The sequence below is a fragment of the Homarus americanus genome, unplaced genomic scaffold, assembly GCF_018991925.1.
Source record: "Homarus americanus isolate GMGI-L3 unplaced genomic scaffold, GMGI_Hamer_2.0 scaffold53225, whole genome shotgun sequence".
Classification (NCBI taxonomy): domain Eukaryota; kingdom Metazoa; phylum Arthropoda; class Malacostraca; order Decapoda; family Nephropidae; genus Homarus; species Homarus americanus.
In genome coordinates this window covers 1,181,818-1,202,472 of record NW_024750875.1, presented here as the reverse complement: position 1 = coordinate 1,202,472, position 20,655 = coordinate 1,181,818, and the positions used below count along the sequence as shown (strand labels likewise).

The window sequence follows — 20,655 nt, the reverse complement described above, 5'->3', positions numbered from 1 at the left end:
GGTTTATGTCATCAAGTTATTGGAAGCTCCAACAACTTTCCCTGAATACGAATTCGCAACTTTCGACTTACAACAGGTACCTACTTTACTGCTAGGTGAACAGGGACTAATGGGGGCTAGGAAGTAAGTCCAAACAACTTCCACCGGCCCGGGAATCGAACCCGTGACATCTCGCTTGCAAGGCAAGAAAGGTACCGCTTCTACCACCGGTCCCCATGGGTACTTGTTTACTTTATTTTTTCATCCTGGGTCATTTAAGAAGGTCACTGGTAACTGTATCCCAAGGTCCAGGGAATAGAATATATATTGTACAGTCACCCACCTGCCGCCTCTCCTCCTGGCTCCTGAACCACCAACCCAAAGATTCAGACTCGTGAACCCGAAACGTTTATGGCTAGAATAATACACCAGTCTCTACTGCTTCGGGTTCACGCACCAGAAATATTATTTGTTTATTTTTCAGTTTGTTATTTTCACCATTTATCGACTTACTAGCCGTTCAGGTGGTCGGTCTGTCCTGTTACGCGAGACCTCTTCAAACTCAGTGGCCCTATGTTGATATGATGAGTGTGTGTGTGCAGAGATAATCATCATATATGGAGGTCAAGTGCTGTTGTTTATCAGTCAGTGATTCACCGCCTCCACCATACGAGTATTGTGAACCAGAAAACTACGTATTATTTACGCGTGCACACACACGCACACACACAAAGACAAACACACACACACACGTGGACACACACACACACACACACACTACTACACAGGTAGTAGGTAGTACAGTAGTAGGCAGATACCAAACAGCGAGGTACTACTGCCTGGGAACATATTGGAAGCATAATGCATTGTCTAATGGTAGACCCTGCTGCCATATGGCATCACGAAAATTGTGACCAAGTCCCAGGTTACTAATCTGACTTTCTGCCTCATTTACACACAATTGCAAGTCTCAATTGTTTCTCTTACTTTGACAACATAACATACATATATTGTCTCTCACTCTTGATTTTTTTTCATTTTTGTATTTCTTTATTATTATTATTATTATTATTATTATTATTATTATTATTATTATTATTTTTATTATTATTATTATTATTATTATTATTATTATTATTATTATTATTATTATTATTATTATTATTATTATTACATTTTCGCCCCCTAGGCCCCGATTTAGGTCAGTGACCTGTGCCCAGGTGGGCTAATCTCCGTAAAAAAAACTAAAACAAAAAACTACTACTTTGCTGTCACTCGGAATCGAGTATGACGATCATCCAGCTATGCTATAATGATACGAGTTATTAAAGATGTCACCTTCGTTGGTGAGCTCAGTCACCATTGTTTTCCACAATGTATATTTAATATGTTGTAATCAAGAGTATGATTCCTTTTGCCTTGGAGTCGGTTACGATTCCTTAAAAAAATGTGGTAATCGGTTCCAATGATGACGATTACAACATGTCTGTTATAGAGCAGTAAAGTAAGTTAAGTAATTCTCAAGAGAATGAAACTGCACAGTAAATGTTTTTGTTAATATCTCAGATTTATTGAATTCTTATGTTCTTAATATTCCTGTGAGCTGTGTGTACACGCAAGTTCCCCATCGGGAGATTATAATGACCAGTGTGAATAAGTTCTCTCTGTCCCAGTGTCATCAATCAATACTGTACAATGTATATGTTGTTGTGTGTTCGTATGTATGTATTTGTGAGTTCATGTGTAAGTATTTGTGTGTGCATGTGTATATGTGTATCTGTGAATGTGTTCGTATGTATGTCTGTGTGTTAATAAGTATGTATTTATGTGTTATTATCAATAAAATAATACTGTCAACATTATCTTTCAACAGAATCTAACACACACGATTAATTTGTCACTAACTACAGGTCATTAGTCATTAGAGGTTCATTAGAGGTCAACAGTATAGACCTTATACTATATCCCACCATATTCTCTTTCTATGTTACACTATGTTACTCAGTACACTAAACAAAACCCTTCTCACATGTAACCTGGCATCGAACCTGTGACACAGTAGAGAGAGAGACTACAGCTATACCACCAATACACCCGCTGTACCTTTCAAAATATTTGTATTATGATTTTGGGGTGAAACTTCTGATGAGAGAGAGAGAGAGAGAGATAGAGAGAGAGAGAGAGAGAGAGAGAGAGAGAGAGAGATGATTGTCAAATGAAGTTAAATCGAACTACTTGGATTCTTCTCAACAGACAGACGTGGTGGGAGAGTGTGAGGTGAACTACCAGGTACAAGGTAACGCTGGCACCAGACTGCTGATCCAGAAGACCAGGAACATCCCTACCTGTACCTCCCGCTCCTCGACCACCTCCATCATCCAGGGTGTTCCTTATGCCTTCGTTGGGGTGAGTATCAGGTTCCTTATGCCTTCGTTGGGGTGAGTATCAGGTTCCTTATGCCTTCGTTGGGGTGAGTATCAGGTTCCTTATGCCTTCGTTGGGGTGAGTATCAGGTTCCTTATGCCTTCATTGGGGTGAGTATCAGGTTCCTTATGCCTTCGTTGGGGTGAGTATCAGGTTCCTTATGCCTTCGTTGGGGTGAGTATTAGGTTCCTTATGCCTTCGTTGGGGTGAGTATCAGGTTCCTTATGCCTTCGTTGGGGTGAGTATTAGGTTCCTTATGCCTTCGGGGTGAGTATCAGGGTTGGGGTGAGTATCAGGTTCCTTATGCCTTCGTTGGGGGTGAGTATTAGGTTCCTTATGCCTTCGTTGGGGTGAGTATCAGGTTCCTTATGCCTTCATTGGGGTGAGTATCAGGTTCCTTATGCCTTCGTCGGGGTGAGTATCAGGTTCCTTATGCCTTCGTTGGGGTGAGTATCAGGTTCCATTGTGATACTTTAGGGAGAGTAGTTTTTATTCCTTTTACCATTATTATTATTTAACACCAAGCTCGTGCTGTCAGATGAAGTAATTTATGAACACTTACAGGGGCTTCACACCATCCCCTTGTTGAACAGCAGCAGTAGTTGTGTGCAGGAGATCGGTGAGAGGCTGGTGCTGGGAGCTTCCTGTCTGGAGAAGCACCGCTTTACTCCCTTCAGTTCAGAGCACGGAGGCCTCGTCACCACCGTCACCCAGAACCTGACCTTCTCCACCCAATCCTTTTCACGAGCTGTGATGGGTGAGTGTTCGGTGTATTTTCAGTGAAGTGTTTCTCTGTATGTCTCTTGTTAATTGTCTTACAAATAACGGGTAAATTTAGTAACACTCCGGGGCTACCAGCGAGTAACTCACATTGTACCTAACTAGTTTTTCAGAAGCTTAGTGTTCAAAGGCGCGTTTACAGGGTGTTAGTGGCAGCATGCAAACTCTCATCATGGCTCGTCAAGACTAATGCTTGTGACTGTTGATAAGTGACGGGAGTTAGTTAGTTCAAGACAAGGTGAATTGAAAGGAGAGGAGAGCTGGAAGCTTCACTGGCTCTTCTGAATGAATTATATATTGAAGATTCAGAGACGTACTGTACTTGAATTTATTTAGACTGGATAAGGCGCAGTTTGATGTTTTGTTGAGCAGAGCGAGCCACCTTATACTGAAGGCTACCGCTGAACCTAAACTACCGGTGCTTCCTCGTCCCACTTCAATGTCTGATTCTGGCATCTTTTTTTATTATGTTCATTACTACTGTCACAGATGGTACTATAATCCACTAAAAACAATATAATTATCTCTATTGACTATCTGTCTACTCCAGCCAGATCAGTAAACATGCTGCAAGAACAAAATACATATATAATAATAAATTTCTAACTAATTTGTACACGTTAATATATAAATACACAGTGCTGCTGCTCTTTACAACCGTCGACACCACTTGCCTGAGTCACTGAAAAAAGTTCACTGGCCTCTAGCTTATGTCTGAGTGAAGACCGCCAGCCAGCGACCACGAGTTAATGACGCTGCTATTGGTGCCGTTGACAGGACGAGAATAAAGCCTAATATATTCTATGACAACTCTCGTGCCAGGGAACTCATATAAAGGCACCTCAAGATACTTTAACTCGATTATTGATCAAGTCATTGTATAATTGATCAAGTCATTGTATAATTGATCAAGTCATTGTATAATTGATCAAGTCATTGTATAATTGATCAAGTCACTATAGTATTGATGAGTTTCTGTATCTGTTTGAGTGATGGTGTGTGCTGTACTTACACAGGCGCCATCCACGGGAGAACTGACCTCAAGTATGACCACCACAACCACATTCACGTCGAGGGGCTGACTGCTGACCACATGGATGATGCCCAGGTGTGGAGGGCCCAAGCTGACACCCTTCTAGACCACATTGCTGACAACATGAGGGTATGTATGTCATATAACTGACAGTGATAGGGTGTGTATGTGTCTGTGTGTTATAGCTGATAGTGTGAGGGTGAGTGTCTTATAGCCGAGTGTGTGTGTGTGTGTGTGTGTTACTCTTGTTTATTTCTCGACCGAATCACATTTGTTTAGTTTTTGCTTAGAAATTTCCTTTATTGTACCTTGACCAGTTATGTTTTAGTAGACTGTTCCATACATCTACCAGCCTCTGCATGAAGAAGTATTTCCTTACGCTTGTTCTGCATGATAACTTGGCGAGCTTGTAGTTATGTCCTCTCGTGTCGGTGGTGCGTGAGATCGTGAAAAAAATGCCATGGATTGTTAGTCTTAAGGTCCCCAGTCTACTTGGATAATCGAGATGACATAGTTCAGGAATCATCTTAGTCGCTCTGTGGTGTACCTTGTCTAGGGGTATTAAGTCTCTGTAGGTAAGGTTTTCCTGCTTGTATAGAGTAGAGTAATCCAGACTGTGACGTACGTAGATTTATAAAGTTGAGGGAGTATTTTCCTCTCTCTGTGTATTCGAAGGTACGGTTTATGATTCCCAAATCTCTGTTTCCATATGAGAGTGTTAGTAATAGAATAATTATGAATAAGGTCGTTGTAGCCGACTTGCAGTCTTACATTAAGTCGTGTTAAAGAGCATTTGCTAGTCTCGAGACCATTTGAACAGCTCATGCAGGTGGCATCATCTTGACTTGCTACCTTCCCAACTACCTTCGTGTCGTCCGCATCAGTCAGCCCAAAGACCAACTTTCCTCACTGACTAGAAATCCATTACCCATGAGAGGGAACTGTTGTATAGTATGGTGACACAGCAAGTGGTCAGCTCTTGGTCGCTGCTGTTGGTATTTATTGTATATTAATGAAATAATTTTTATATGGACAGAATGAAGGAGTGGCCAACAATGCCCCGAGACTGTTCAGAGAGTTGGTCCAGGCACTAAGACACCTAGACTTCAATCAGCTGTGGGCCATCACCGAGGAACGTACCTGGGGACCTGAGAGGTAATAATAATAATAATAATAATGATAATGATGATGATGATGGTGTAGTAACTTTGGGTGTGTGTGTTAAATTAATATAAATGATAGTACTAATTTTCTCAATATTATATTTCAATTTCAGAGCAATGTTTGACGACGCCCTGCCTATGGTGGGGACGGGAGCCAGTGTAGGGGTGATGAGGGACCTGATGGTACAACACCAGGTTAATGATATAATTACCAACACCTGGCTTGCCTCTCTCTCCTTTATACCCAGGTGTGTGTGTGTGTGTGTGTGTGTGTGTGTGTGTGTGTGTGTGTGTGTGTGTGTGTGTGTGTGTGTGTCTACCAACGCTACCACTATTGTCAACGTAGCTGCACTCCAAACTGACAGAGCCCTAACGTGAACAAGATATTAAGGATTCATAACCTCTTCCTGTTAAGAATTTCAGCTAAGTATCTGACAGTTACTCGTAGGTGAAAGGTTGAGGTGGTGGTAAACTTCTCTTATACTGAATTAGTTGAGTAATAAAGAGAACGATATTTTTAGGCAACACTTTCGGTCATCAGAATTCTTTAAACTTCACAGAATATTAACAAACAGGAACTTATCATATTTAGAGAATTAATATATATAAAAACTACTTCATAAATCGTACTAAATACATTTGAGTTGTATTAAAAGAACAAGAGTTAGTGATAAAATAACTTTGTTTTTTTTTCTGGTGTGTAGCTACGGCACACTAGGCCTCTACACAGTGTAAGGAATCACTTTACTTGACTGCCTTCACTTCCCCTCACAACTATAGCCTCACTGTCTGTATTCCGGGCACAAATCATCAACTCTCTAGACAGGAGGCAAAGTATTGTATCTACTAGGCCGCTGCATCCTAACATAATATCATTTATCTTTCCCTCCACAGGCCAGATCTGGACACCATAACAGAGGCGGCACCTTTACTGGAAGCTGAAGGACCTATACCAGCGGACGCCTTCCTGGGGGTGGGGTCCCTGGTACACTCCTACTGCCAAGATCATCCCGGCTGTAAGGACCTTCCACCGGTGCACCGAGTGATGGTTGCTCTCCAGGGATTTGTGGCTTCTGGCTGTAGGGAGAACACCAGTGAAGACAAGATCAAGGTGAGTGTGTTAACGGTGGTGTGAACATGTGAAGACTGGGAGCATCTAAAGGTCTGTCTGTGAGGGCATTTAGGGGTATGTCTGTGTGGGCATTTAGGGGTCTGTCTGTGAGGGCATTTAGGGGTATGTCTGTGAGGGCATTTAGGGGTATGTCTGTGAGGGCATTTAGGGGTATGTCTGTGAGGGCATTTAGGGGTATGTCTGTGAGGGCATTTAGGGGTATGTCTGTCTGAGGGGCATTTAGGGGTATGTCTGTGAGGGCATTTAGGGGTATGTCTGTGAGGGCATTTAGGGGTATGTCTGTGAGGGCATTTAGGGGTATGTCTGTGAGGGCATTTAGGGGTATGTCTGTGAGGGCATTTAGGGGTATGTCTGTGAGGGCATTTAGGGGTATGTCTGTGAGGGCATTTAGGGGTATGTCTGTGAGGACATTTAAAAGTCTATATTAAAGTGGATTTTATATCATTGACCTAGAGTAACGGGGTCAATAGAATGCTACAGTGTCCAGGATATTAATACAACAAACAGATAATTAGGAAGTTTTTATCAGTTACTTTGTGTTTAATTATGGCTGCTCAGAAGATTGCCTGGGTGTATTTACACTTAAGTGGTACAGTTCTTATGTGTACTTATACTACCCATTTACTCTACACTTTACTGATACTTAGGTGTACTTTTATACGATTCATACTTCAACCAAAAGAACCAATGCAGTATTTGTGTGGAATAACAACACAAGACTTGGTGCAGGTGCTGATGGCGCTGAAGGGTATCGGTAACGCTGGCCTGGCGGTGACTCAAGACATCCCCGAGAGCTTGGCCAGGTGCCTCTTCGACCCCATCAATGAAAATGAGATCCGGCTGGGAGCCATACAAGCCTTCAGGTGAGGCCAACCTCCACGTTTAATTTACTTTAATTTATCCTCTTCGCCATTGATCGGTCTCTTAGTCGCTTGGGTGGTCGGTCATATCTGCTAGGCACTGTTGCCAAATACTGCTGGGCACGTAATGACTCCAGAATATCTGAACCTGCGACTTTTTTACATATCACTTAATCTCCTTTCAGATTACTAGCCATTCGTATGTTCTTTGTTGTGAACTTTATTGTCCAGTGTTAGTACAGGAGGAAATCTGTGATGTTTGCTTCTCACATCTATCCCTGGCCAGGACTCGAACCCAAGACAGTCATTAGAGATACGGACGTTGCTATCTGTAGTATAAATGACGATACTGTAGAACTAACAGTAGCAGTAATGATAGTATCCGTTATAGTTATGATAATATACAGTTGTTAGTGCAATGGGTGGTTGGAACAGTGAGTTATCAGTGTAATAGATTGTAATAAAATGGGTTCAAATAATGCACTGTTTTGTTACATTACTGATTTGCTTAAATTGGGTTGTTAAGAGAGTAAGTTGTTTTAATTAGAGTATTAAGAAAGTGGGTTGTTTGCATTTTAGGTTTTGAAGGCAAAGTTATTATAAATCCGGGTTAATAAGAGAATGGATCATTAAAAGCTTTGTGTTGTGTCCCCTGTGTCATAACAACCCACAAATAGGACACAACTACAACTACTTTCCACCTCTTGCTCAAAACACCTTAAAAACACCTTAAATACACCCTCAATACACCTTAAATACACCCTCAAAACACCTTAAATACACCCTCAAAACACCTTAAATACACCCTCAGTACATACGAAAAGGGTTAAATGACACCCAGTTTAAATTGTTTGGTATATTCCACCTAACCAACCACCACACTCGTCCACAGGCGATTCCCATGTGACGTGTCGAGAAAACCGCTTCAAACTATGTTCATGGATAGAGCGCAGGACTCCGAGCTCCGCATAGCTGCATATCTGGAGCTGATGCGCTGTGCCGACTTCCAGATCATCAAACTCGTTAAACATATGTTAATCTATGAGGAAGTTAATCAAGGTAAGTTAGCTTATCGACTAAAACTCTAATACAGGTATATATATATATATATATATACATATATATATATATATATATATATATATATATATATATATATATATATATATATATATATATATATATATATATGCAAGTAAATCACTGTAGGTGCGCGTGATCTAGGTATATGCTGATAACCACAAGGAAAGAAGAAAACACGAAGTTCCCAAGCAATAATAATAAAGAACCATAAAGAAAAAATCAAGGGTGTAAAACAATATATGTATGTTGTGTTGTCAATGGTATGAGAAACAATTGAGTCCCTGCAATTGTGTGTAAATGAAGCAGAAAGTCAGATCAGCAACCTGGGACTTGGTCACAATTTTCGTGATGCCATATGGCAGCAAGGTCTACCATTAGACAACACATTATGCTTCCAATATCTTCCCAGGCAGTAGTACCTCGCTGTTTGGTATCTGCCCACTCCCTACACACTAATCTGGGTGTGTCTGGTCAGGTGACAGGTGTACTGGCTGGAGGGTTGCTTCTTGAGTAACACGGTCATGTCGCCGGGTTAGCTAATGACGCGGTGGTTGCACAGTATCATGCTTGAAATAATTCTAAAAACGTAGAAATTATCTCTCGTCAGCTCTCGGGGACAAGAATATCCTGTAGAACTTGGTATCCTTGGTTGTAAATATATGAAAACAATGTAGCTGATAAGTTTGTCTCTTTGTTTACAGTGTGTAGTGTCTCTTTGTTTACAGTGTCGAGTGTCTCTTTGTTTACAGTGTCAGAGTGTCTCTTTGTTTGCAGTGTCAGAGTGTCTCTTTGTTTACAGTGTCGAGTGTCTCTTTGTTTATCTGGGGGTCGTTCGTGTGGACCCATCTGGAAACCTGAAAGAGACAGGCCTACCTTCTAGGACAGAGATACAGGGACTTCTCTCAAACCATGATATTATCTCCAAGTTCACAGTTGGATGTAGGAAGTTCTCCAGAAGCATTGAATGGTCAGAGTTCTGTGACAGGCTTAATGTTGGTGAGTACATCAATGTGTAATGATGGTGAGTACATGTTAATGATGATGCGGTAAAGGTACATGTTAATAATGATGTTTGGGTACATGTTAATAATGATGTTGAGTACATATTAATAATGATGTTGAGTACATGTTAATGATGATGGTGAGTACATGTTAATAATGATGTTGAGTACATGTTAATAATGATGTTGAGTACATGTTAATGATGATGGTGAGTACATGTTAATAATGATGTTGAGTACATGTAAATGATAATGGTGAGTACATGTTAATGATGATGCTGAAGTTAATGATGATGATAATAATAATGATAATAAATAATAACTATGCTGATAATGATGACAGTGATAATACCAAATAGGAAATGCTTTAGGAATATTTGAATTGAACATACATGACTAAAAAGAAAGCAGGATTAGGTTAGGTTAGGTTAGGTTAGGAGTATGAAGTGATTCTCCTTACTGTGGCACCTTCAATATTTGTCTTGCATCTCTACCTATCTTTCTCCATTTCCTCCTAGTATGAATGGAGTCAAGTTGATATATTAAGGGAAATAGATTGATAAATAGATGGATAGGTAACTAGGGAGATAGATCGATAGTAAGATAGGTAAATAGATAGATATATATATATACATAGGCAGTGCATAGATAGTTAACTTGCTAGCTACATACATATATACATACATACATACATAAAGTGTGTGTATTGATGCAGGTGGCGGGACGGACGTAAACATCATTTTTTCCCAGAACTCTTACATTCCCCGTTCAGCGACCTTCAACTTTACCGCTGATCTGTTTGGCCACAATCTCAACCTACTGGAGGTGAGTGAAACCTAACCTAACCTAGCCTGGTGTCGTGGGTTAATGGAACTGATGCCACACTAGCGTCTTTCTCCCTGTGTATTTATTAATTAATATTTGACTTAAATGGCCCATACGTCAAGCTCTTCAAACTATTACTTCTCGTATCTTGAAATTCTGGATCCATCAATGACTTCGGAATTTATTTTGGGACAGTTTGGAGCTCGGGTGGAGGGCTGGGACCGCTACACAGACAGCATCTTTAGGGCCCCACAGGATCGAGAAACGCCACCAAGCATCAAGAATCGCAAGGCAGTGGAACTTATCTCAAGGGCGGGGAAACAAGGTCACTATCTCGACAAGGAAGCTGAGGTAATCCACGTCTCTCTTTTGTTTCTTAATATCCGGGAACACGTGTTTGTATTTCTTTATCATTAGTCATTATCAGTCCATTGCTGGATAAAGGCTTTCTGTGTATACTTCATTGTCATCGTCACCATCATCATAATCAACCTTCATCATCATCATCATCACTGTGGCTAGCAATAGAATCGTTATCGTTATCATCACTATCATCGTCAATAATAATCAATCCATCATCATCATCATCATCATCATCATCATCATCATCATCATCATCATCAGTTCTTTCTGGGTATAGGATAAATCTAATAAGTTTATTCATGATTGTGTCTCATCTCTCGGGATTCATCTTAGAAATTTCATCACTGACAATAACAACTTCACATTCTAGCCCACCTTTTCCCCGTCCTGTTTCCAGTTGTCAATACACATGAAGACGTTTGGTAACGAGATTTATTACCGTCACTTACACGGCATGGACAAGATCATGGAGGCAGTCAACACACTCGACCCAGCTGAGAGGATACGACTCTTGAACGAAGGCCAGGTGAGGGGGGTCTTAGTGAGAGGGGGTCTTAGTGAGGGAGGTCTTGGTGAGAGGAGGGTCTTAGTGAGGGGGTCTTAGTGAGGGGAGGGTCTTAGTGAGGGAGGTCTTGGGGGAATTCTGCTAATTTTTCCTTTAAACTCACCCGTCTCCCCCTTATACTCACCTGTCTCTCCCTTATACTCATCCGTCTCTCCTTTATACTCACCTGTCTCTCCCTTATACTCATCCATCTGTCTCTCCCTTAATACTCACCTATCTGCATCTCTGTCACTTTTACATTATCTTGTGCAGAAAGAAATTAATCGAAAATAACTTTTATTTACTCTTTTTGCTTCGCTCTTGTTCAATCTTGATGATTCACTCTTGTTCAATTATAAGGATTCACACTTATTCAAATATAATGATTCACTCTTGATGTATCATTTTCATTCACTTTTGTTGATTCACTCATATTTACTTCTGATGATTCTCTATTGATGATTCACTCTTATTCAATTATAATGATACACTTTTGACGATTATGATGACCATTCTTGATTATTCACTCTTATTCATTCCTGATGATTCGTTCGTATTCACTCTTGATGATACACTCTTATTCACTCTTAATGAATCACTCTCATTCGTTACTGATAATTAATTCCTGGTTTTCACACACACAGGCCATAAACCTACACAAGTCTTGGCTGGCGGCAGAGTCAGCTTACATCATCCCTACTACAGCTGGGATGCCGCTCAACCTCAGTTTGACTGCTAGCGTCGCTCTTGATCTGCATGCTAGTGGTTCAATTGACGTCTTCAACTTCTTTGCCACAGGACATGGTGGAATTAGTGGCAGCCTTAAACCTAGGTGTGTGTGTGTGTGTGTGTGTGTAGATTGTAGTGTAGGTGGTATGTGTGTATGTACAGTACAGTATGTGGTGCTGGGTTCGATCCCCGGACATATGACGCGATAGATAAGTCTCATAATGTTATCTGCCTCCGTCTACCCAGCAGTAATTGGGTTTCCAGGGTGTTATTTGGTCGCCATATTGGGTTCCTGGGTAATGATTAGCCAATGGTTAAACAAATTGGTGCCTATAGGTGGCAACCATTAGGTTCAGATAGGTATGTGTACTGTAGGTGGGTGTAGGAAGGTGTTGGACTGTATAAAAAGTGTAAATGGGTGTAGATGTCTTCAGTAACATCAAGTGTGTCAAAGTTAGAATAAATTTTAGGTTTATTAATAAAATCATCAATTATGTGAGCGACAATATGAAATAAGTTTATGTACAGAATCTCCAAAGTTCATCAATGTTAGCCTATGTATTGTTAAGTCTAGATATTTAGCGGAGTTAGTTACTGTATAAACAATGTGAAGTTTCTCTGCCTTTAACTGTGTGTTCTGAAGTGAGTGACAAAATCTGTGTCGGTACAGTGTGGGCGTGGAGGTGTTGGGGTCAATGCTGGTTGATGGTCACGCAGCACAGTCCGGGGCTCAGCTGGTAGCCACACTCCACTCCTCCACCGTCCTGGATGGAAGATTTGAGATCGGGGGATCAGAGAACATCCGTTTAGACATGAAGATGCCCAGAGATAAGATTGATATTGTCAACATTACGTAAGGGAATGCCATTGTGTTGTTACTAAAAAAATGGATATTGTAGTAATAATAATAATAATAATAATAATAATAATAATAATAATAATAACAACGACAACAACTCTCTAGGTCGACTGTGGTACTGATACATGGGTCATCTGAGGCAGGAGCAGAAGGTTCTCGGGAAGTTATGGAAGGAGTCATCAGTGATCGCATGGAGTTGACCGGCTGCTCTGAACACCACGATAAGCTAGGCAGTAAACTCTGCTGGAACGTACAGTACCCTAATGCCTCCAGGGTCTCAGGGAGTCCTTTTTACCCCCTAACAGGTCCCTCACAGCTTCAATTAGCCTTACACAAGACTGACCCTACCTTGACCACCTATCAGTTACGGTACACATGGGAGCGTAGGCCCGTGAGTACACTTACCCTGTTTCTTGTGTGGGTGTGTGTGGGTGGGTGGGTGTGTAAGCAGTTGATTCGTAATGGGTTATATACTTTTGTATTAAATGATAAATATTCTGTTCACTGACAAAGTCAAAGTGGTTACTAGGTGCAGGTGAGGGGTTAGTTAGCCTGTATGATATTTGTAATACTTTGTGTTTTGTTCCTACAGGATTATCGTATGTTCTTGGTGTCAGTCAACACTCCTGGAACAGCCACATCTCGGGAACACAGTGTGCGGTACAACATCAACTTCAGGTCGCAGAATATATTCCTGGATCTTCACTCACCTATTACCAACGTGTCAGCGCGAGGTATGAGAGAGAGAGAGAGAGAGAGAGAGAGAGAGAGAGAGAGAGAGAGAGAGAGAGAGAGAGAGTGCTGGCGATCTGAGTTGGGTGGGACTGAAGATAATTGCAATGAAGTTATAAAGGTTATTACAGGCTGTTCAAAATATATTAAACCAATTTATTAAGTATTCAAACACTCTGAAGCTGATATATAGGGTAATCAAATAGTTTAAAACCCATGTAACGGGTGTTTGGTTAGGTTAGGTTAAGTGTATACTATACGGGTGGGAGTGTGGTAATGTAGGGATCACAAGCGGGTGTAGTGAACGTCACCCTTGCCATGTGTTTTGATCTTACAGTCTTCCTCAGAGGAGTAAATGACAATGAGACCAACTGCTACTTGTACACCTCCCGGGTCCTCTGATTGTTCTGCTGCAGTTGTTCTCTCCTCCTTGATTCTCCATCACGTATTGTCATTTCTGCTGATGCTTTGGTCCATAACATGCCGCGTTGATGTTAGGTTGTAATGTGATGTGACTTGATTCCAAAGCCTTTCTGGTCTTCCTTTCCATGCCTCGTTGTGTAATTCTAGTTCTTTGTTAGTCTTTGTGGCTGACTAATGAGTTTTGAGTGTGTGGTGACAAATATCAGCCGTGTGATCGTGAACTCTTGTTGCTAGTTAGACCAATCAGAAGAGTCACGAGATGTGTAATTGTGTATACTGCCAGTGGTCGGTCTCAGTGTGGGTGAGTGGACGCTATTTATATCATATCCCATTATGAAGAGCCTATTCTTACACCATGGAATATCATCTACGTAAATCATTCTATCTTTCTGTCTGTCTCTCTGTCAGGTCGATACGTATGGACGGATCTGGACAAGCGACTGGACTTGAGTCTGTCGCTGGACAACCAAGAGACTGCCACCTTATCGACTGGCCTTACGTCCTACAGAAAGTCGGGAAGTGACGTTTTTACTCCCATCTTCACAGCGACTTACCTGGGTCAAGACATCGTCAAAGTGTCAGGTAAAGAGCTAGAAAAAAGTGGTTAATTAAAATGTTTTCTTCTGGATTTTTGGTGTAAGAGTAAGCGTAAAAAATATTTGTACTCTGTACTTTTCTTACATCATTATCATGGCTTAACTGATGTTTCACTTGTTTACTGTTGATTCATACCTCCAGTACTGTACCTGTCTTAGCAGAATATTAACACAAGTTTTAGCACCTGTATAAACTAAACATTAATATCTATTTCAACACCTGCATTAGTGGATAAATTAACATGTGTTTCAACAGCTATACACATGTGAATGTTATGTTAAATAATTCAACACCTGCATAAACTGAGCATTAACAAAACCTCTTTATGTATCTTTACAATAACATAAATATCAACACCACTATAATATGTCTACACAGGTGTGATAGATGTACGGCAGAGGCCAGAGGGTCGGTACTATGAAGTGAAGATGCAGGTGGATTATAAGGTGCCGGTGGGGAACAACAGATGGATCGACTCTACTGGGGCGATCAAGGGAGAGCTGAAGGACAGTGGCCACGAGAGAGGAGCCAAGCTGAATATTTCCTACACTCCCTCGGTACTGTGTTGTGTGTGTGTGTGTGTGTGTGTGTGTGTGTGTGTGTGTGTGTGTGTGTGAGTGAGCAGTTGATGGCCACTCTGTCTTTATATGAACTGAAAAAAGTCTTACTCCACAATCCGCCAAGTACTAAGTGCATTATCTGAGTGTTAAACATTTTCTTCCAGGCCGGGGCATCAGAAGAGTACATCAGGATAGAGTGTCGGGAGGCAGATCTGTCCTCTGACTCCGACATGAAGTTTGAACGTACTTGGCTGTTTTACTTCTCCCAGTTCGAAAACATCAACTTCAAGGGTCTTTGGCTCCATAAGGTGAATGATGCCAAGGTTCAGTCTCTCAAGGGCTTATATGGGCGAATGTATCTCAGTGGTTGACTTAGATTGAAGCAAAAACAAAATAAAACAAAGCAAATAATAAATTCCGCCTTAGTGTTACTTTCACTAAACACCAGACGATATTTTCCTTATAGATCCACTGCCTGGGTTTCATCTCCTAGCTGGTGTTTCATTGAGTGCCTAGTTAAGAAAGTGTCTTAGTATGGTTTTACTGTCATTTTTGTTGAATATTTGTGTTTTATCTTAAATTAATTATAAGGAACAATCATCCTGTAGAGCTTTGAGAATTTAAGCTTAAGTTTGGGGGTAATGTTAGACAGTGTGGAGGCCAGTTCTCCTGAGTTAAAGTTACCTCCAACTGTTTACTGGTGACGACTGGTGATTCTACTGGTGACTCTACTGGTGACTCTGATATCTAGACGTATAAACATTCTTGAGGTCATGTAATTGTGAGGATCGTTAACCTGGAATAAATATTGTTTGGAATATTTAGTATAAAACCATTTCTTCTGTATGACATCAACACAAATATTGCCCATAACTAAGCAGTACACATAGATATAACCAGTGTATAAATACGAATCCAATGCATTTTTTAATCTCACACAAAATATATTACAGTTACCAAGGAATTTTCAGACACATCTTCGTTATCTTATGAAGGTCTCAGGGATATCTGGATTATATCTACCAAAACAAGTGTTATGTGAGTCAGCTGTGTTTTGTTAACTTTCTTTCTTTCTTAACAGCGTCATTTCGGGTCGGTAGAGAACGATCTACAGGTCAACTTTGGTGAGAACTACGAGAACCTGCAACACCGAGTAGACCTCTATCAGGCCTTAACTGTCTATATGGGTGACCTGAGAACCACTTTGAACTCTACCGTCAGTGTCAAGGTACTACTCGAATGTGTGTTGTTGGGACGAAGCTAAATCAAGATCTAAGAATTAACCTCAATTATTTACTTACGGTGATTCTACGTAACAAGATACATTAACTTAGCTCCAATTACAGCACATCACCCTGGCTCCAGTACTCACAATTTTACCTGGCAATACTTGGTGGTCAGTGGGGCGCTGGTGAAGGGATACTGCATGCCATTATTGTGTCAGTTGAGTTTATTAAAGTATCTGCCTTCTAACTTACGTCAAATTATATTATATACAGTAATTCTCACATTGTAAAGGATTAATTCCACCATTAAACACTCAAGACTAAATGTGGAACATATATTCTTGAAATCTGATGTGAGAATCTTGTGTCAGCTGTGGTTGTAGTTGCGATGGCAATTCATTAATATACTTTTCTTCATTATTTAAGCAAATATACGAACATTTGGAAACTTTTCATGATCTTAAATAATGATGAATAGTTCATTATAATAAAAATGTTACCTTAGGAATTTTTTATATTTATCCTGACAGTGATACAGCCGTTACATATAGCCCTGGTTCACTAATTATGGCCAGGTGAAATTGTGAGTATGATAGCGAGGGAGGGTGGATGCATCTTTGGTTGACTGTACATAGAAAATAAACGTGCATAGTTTAGTATACTGTATATAAACTATGCAGGTATATCGTTTAGTATGTATACAGAACGTAAATAAACAAACTCTTTCTTTCTCCCTCCGTCCCTCCCTCTCTCTGTGCTGAGAGAGAGAGAGAGAGAGAGAGAGAGAGAGAGAGAGAGAGAGAGAGAGAGAGAGAGAGTTTTGTTCAGTCAGTAAGCTGTCGTCCTCTTGCCCACAGCACCGACACAGGAACCTGGACTTGAAGGTTGGAGGAGATTGGTTCCATGACGACCACGTCCTCAACACAGGGTTCCTCGTCCAGTACGCCACAGGTGAGCAACCTGCTCTCTCACACTTTACCTGATGTAACTTAAGCTAAACTATCATGACCTGTTGTACGCTGGCAGTAGATAGATAGATATGTAAGATAGATAGATAGATATTTAGCAAAATAGTCATACAAGTTTACAATATATATATATATAGCCAATGCAGGTATGCAGTTCAGCATATACTTAGACTGTGGGAAATATCCCATACTCTTACATCCCCTGACACTCCTGAGGTAAAATCGGGTGTGAACAGTTTAGGTGAAGGATCATATTAATGTGTATGCTTTATTCTCGTGAATACGTATCATTTAATATATAATTACGATTAAAAGTCATAATGTAGATACTCATATTTATTTATTAATATTAAAATTATTTTTGTGTGGATCTGAGAAATTGACGGCAGACATCATCCTTCCCATATATAGCCAATGCAGGTATGCAGTTCAGCATCCTGTATAATGTACAGGGTGTATAGACAATGCAGATATTCACTGTACATATACCGTGCTGGTATACAATCTACAGTCTGTACCTATAGACAGTGCAGGTGTAGAGAGATAAACAGTACGATTATTTAATCAAGGGAACAGACTGGTGATACATGGTAGCAGTGGTGTCATGACTCACAAACATTTCGTCTTCTACAGATAAGCAAGTCGAGTCTCGCCTCCACATGAAGAATGAATTATCAGGGTTTCTGGATACACAAGGTTTCTGGTTCCTGAAGGTGCCAGATGGAATCCACTGGGAGGTCAGAGGCCAAGTGAAAGAAAGGAGAAGCAAGATTTACAAAGTGAGTAACTCGATGTTTTGCAGAGTATAAACCAAGCTTACCTTCAAAGATGTTACACTATTTCTTTCTCACTGTGTTCATTGATGGATACAAGTGTTGATTGATGGATGCAAGTGTTGATTGATGGATGCAAGTGTTGGTTGATGGATAAAAGTGTTGGTTGATAGATGCAAGTGTTTGTTGATGGATACAAGTGTTGATTGATGGATACAAGTGTTGGTTGATGGATACAAGTGTTGGTTGATGGATACAAGTGTTGGTTGATAGATGCAAGTGTTGGTTGGTGGATACAAGTGTTGGTTGGTGGCACTCGACTCTGTAATACTAAATGACAACTAGAGTACTTAAAGGTTCACTTGTATTCCCAATATTTTTGTGACGTTATAATGTAATAGATCGTTACCCCAGAATCTGTTTTGTTGATGCCATTACTACATATAAGTTACTAAACCTTTCATGTATCATCTTATTATTACTACTGTACTTAGTTATTATTATCATCATCATCATCATCATCATCATCATCATCATCATCATCATCTTCCTGTTACCAGCACCACATCTAAACCTGTACTTCCACTGGTAATTCTGACTAAGACAAGTGACACTCTTCTCAGTTTGAGGGTGAAGCCATGTCAGGGACCAACTGGCGGGTGGAGGTTAGCGGGGTGTATGCTGACCTGTCCTCACGGCTAGAGAACGTCCACAACCTGCTCCTTGATGTAAAGCTCCCCGCCTATGGCCTCACAAGAATCAACTCCACGTTTCATGCCAATGACCGCCAGATGAGTCTAGATACCCACGTAAGTTTCTCCCTACGACAGTAGGATTTGTATGGTAAAATGTTCCTTTAATACTTAAATTAGATTATTAAAAGTTAAATTGCAGTAGCTAATTATTTAGATACGGTATACAATACAATTTTTGTCAACAAGATAACATTTACACAAGTTTGATTAGGGAAACTGCCAGTTGATGGAAAACATCCAAATGAGGGCCACCAGAATGGTGCCTGCACTATGGCACCTCATTAGCCCAAGAGATTAGAACACCTGCAACTGCCTAGCTTATGCTATAGGGGGGCAAGGGGTGACTTAATAGAAGTCTGTAAAAACCTCAGAGGACATTACTCACTTGAGGAAATAGTGTGTTTTAATAGTTAAAAACATGTATAGTAAGCTCGGTGTGTTGCTTGGCACACCATGTTGTGGACTTTATCAACTGCCATGCTGGGTCTAGTCAATAACGGACAGTGTTCCCAAATACTGTACAGTATTTCGGCAAAAAAGATGTCCGTTATTGGGAAGTACTGTACTTGTTTTGTTTTATATACTCATAGTTTCTTAACCGTCTTAGATACTGACAGTTCTCATTTTTGCTTTGGGTATTAAAAGTTTTGTTATAATTAGTTACTGACATTTTCTCATCACAGGTCCTGACAAATTCTGGACGTAAGTATCAGGCGAGAGCAGCGTACAGACACGGGGAGGACCAGCTTCACGCCATGGGTTACATGATCAACCTGGAGCTTCACCTACCTAACCAACTCTATACAGTCAGTACAGAGATTAACACTGGCTCTGTCATCACCATCACTAATGACCTCCACTTGGACAGGTGAGAGAATGTGAAAATTAATAATAAGCTTCATAGAATAAGGTCATACATTACTTACCAATAATAAGATTCACTTTGATGGGTGTAATTGATTAATGTTGTTATTGACCTTCATTTGGATATTATCTAGTTTATTTTCCTCACTAATGGGTCCCAGTTGGGTGTTAGTGATGAGATCTAACTTGGTAAAACTCATTAATATCCCTAATGGCATCCAGTTGTACAGAAAGGTTCATTATCATCTCTAATGAACAGCATATGGACAGGTAGGGTTTATTTTCTGCTCCAGTGATCTCCATTTATACAGGTGAGAATGCATCAAAATCTTTAATGAGCTCCAAATGAACCAAAAAGTAGGGGTTTATTTTTTATTTATTTTTTACTTTTATCCTCTTCGCCACTGATCGGATCGTTAGCTGCTTGGGCAGTCGGTCACGTCTCTGTTATACACTGTTGGTGAGTACTGGGTATGCACTGGCTCCTGAATGCACATATTGCACTGTATTGTACAGTATTACCATTGTTGCATGTAGGCAGAAAATCTTGGATTACCTCTGAGAGTTGTTACCCAGTCTTGTCAGCTAACAGGGTCCTTGGAAGCCCTACATATAATGCCCAGTTCTCAGTCTGTGAAAGTGGATTGGTGATAGGAAGGACATCCAGCCTGCTTCAGAATTACCTAACAGCAACTGGGACACCAGGGCTGTGTCTTCCCCAGATCTCTGCTGCATTTTCTGGGCTAATGTCTTGCCTGAACAGAGTATACCAGGTGAGTGTTGCACTGCCTGGTGCTTCTGCTTGATAACGCAGGAGCCTGAACTCAGTTGTGCCCTGAGAGCCTACTTCATCATCAGGCACATAGTGCTGTGGTGAAATTAGTGCCGTGTTGTGCATGGAAGGGTGTTCCTGAAGCTTGTTATGGTGGGTCACCCAGAGGCCACTGGACTGCCTCTTGCGATGGCATCAGGTTTGTAGTGC

The 20,655-nt window shown here is 40.7% G+C and overlaps 1 protein-coding gene across 1 annotated transcript in view; it reads left to right on the top strand.

Annotated features, from left to right (window-relative positions):
- Positions 1-20,655, top strand: part of LOC121854469 — an 88,779-nt gene that overhangs the window by 10,660 nt on the left and 57,464 nt on the right. Inside the window, exons 8-31 of the mRNA XM_042349145.1 lie at positions 2,233-2,385; positions 2,968-3,160; positions 4,200-4,345; positions 5,253-5,371; positions 5,493-5,627; positions 6,274-6,490; positions 7,241-7,374; positions 8,264-8,430; positions 9,229-9,450; positions 10,171-10,280; positions 10,476-10,631; positions 11,041-11,169; positions 11,832-12,019; positions 12,587-12,769; positions 12,881-13,166; positions 13,368-13,509; positions 14,339-14,512; positions 14,906-15,084; positions 15,252-15,395; positions 16,169-16,315; positions 17,171-17,264; positions 17,915-18,060; positions 18,678-18,863; positions 19,493-19,677. Of these exons, the coding sequence (XP_042205079.1) occupies positions 2,233-2,385; positions 2,968-3,160; positions 4,200-4,345; positions 5,253-5,371; positions 5,493-5,627; positions 6,274-6,490; positions 7,241-7,374; positions 8,264-8,430; positions 9,229-9,450; positions 10,171-10,280; positions 10,476-10,631; positions 11,041-11,169; positions 11,832-12,019; positions 12,587-12,769; positions 12,881-13,166; positions 13,368-13,509; positions 14,339-14,512; positions 14,906-15,084; positions 15,252-15,395; positions 16,169-16,315; positions 17,171-17,264; positions 17,915-18,060; positions 18,678-18,863; positions 19,493-19,677 (3,935 nt within the window). The remainder of the gene's footprint in view (positions 1-2,232; positions 2,386-2,967; positions 3,161-4,199; positions 4,346-5,252; positions 5,372-5,492; positions 5,628-6,273; positions 6,491-7,240; positions 7,375-8,263; positions 8,431-9,228; positions 9,451-10,170; positions 10,281-10,475; positions 10,632-11,040; positions 11,170-11,831; positions 12,020-12,586; positions 12,770-12,880; positions 13,167-13,367; positions 13,510-14,338; positions 14,513-14,905; positions 15,085-15,251; positions 15,396-16,168; positions 16,316-17,170; positions 17,265-17,914; positions 18,061-18,677; positions 18,864-19,492; positions 19,678-20,655) is intronic.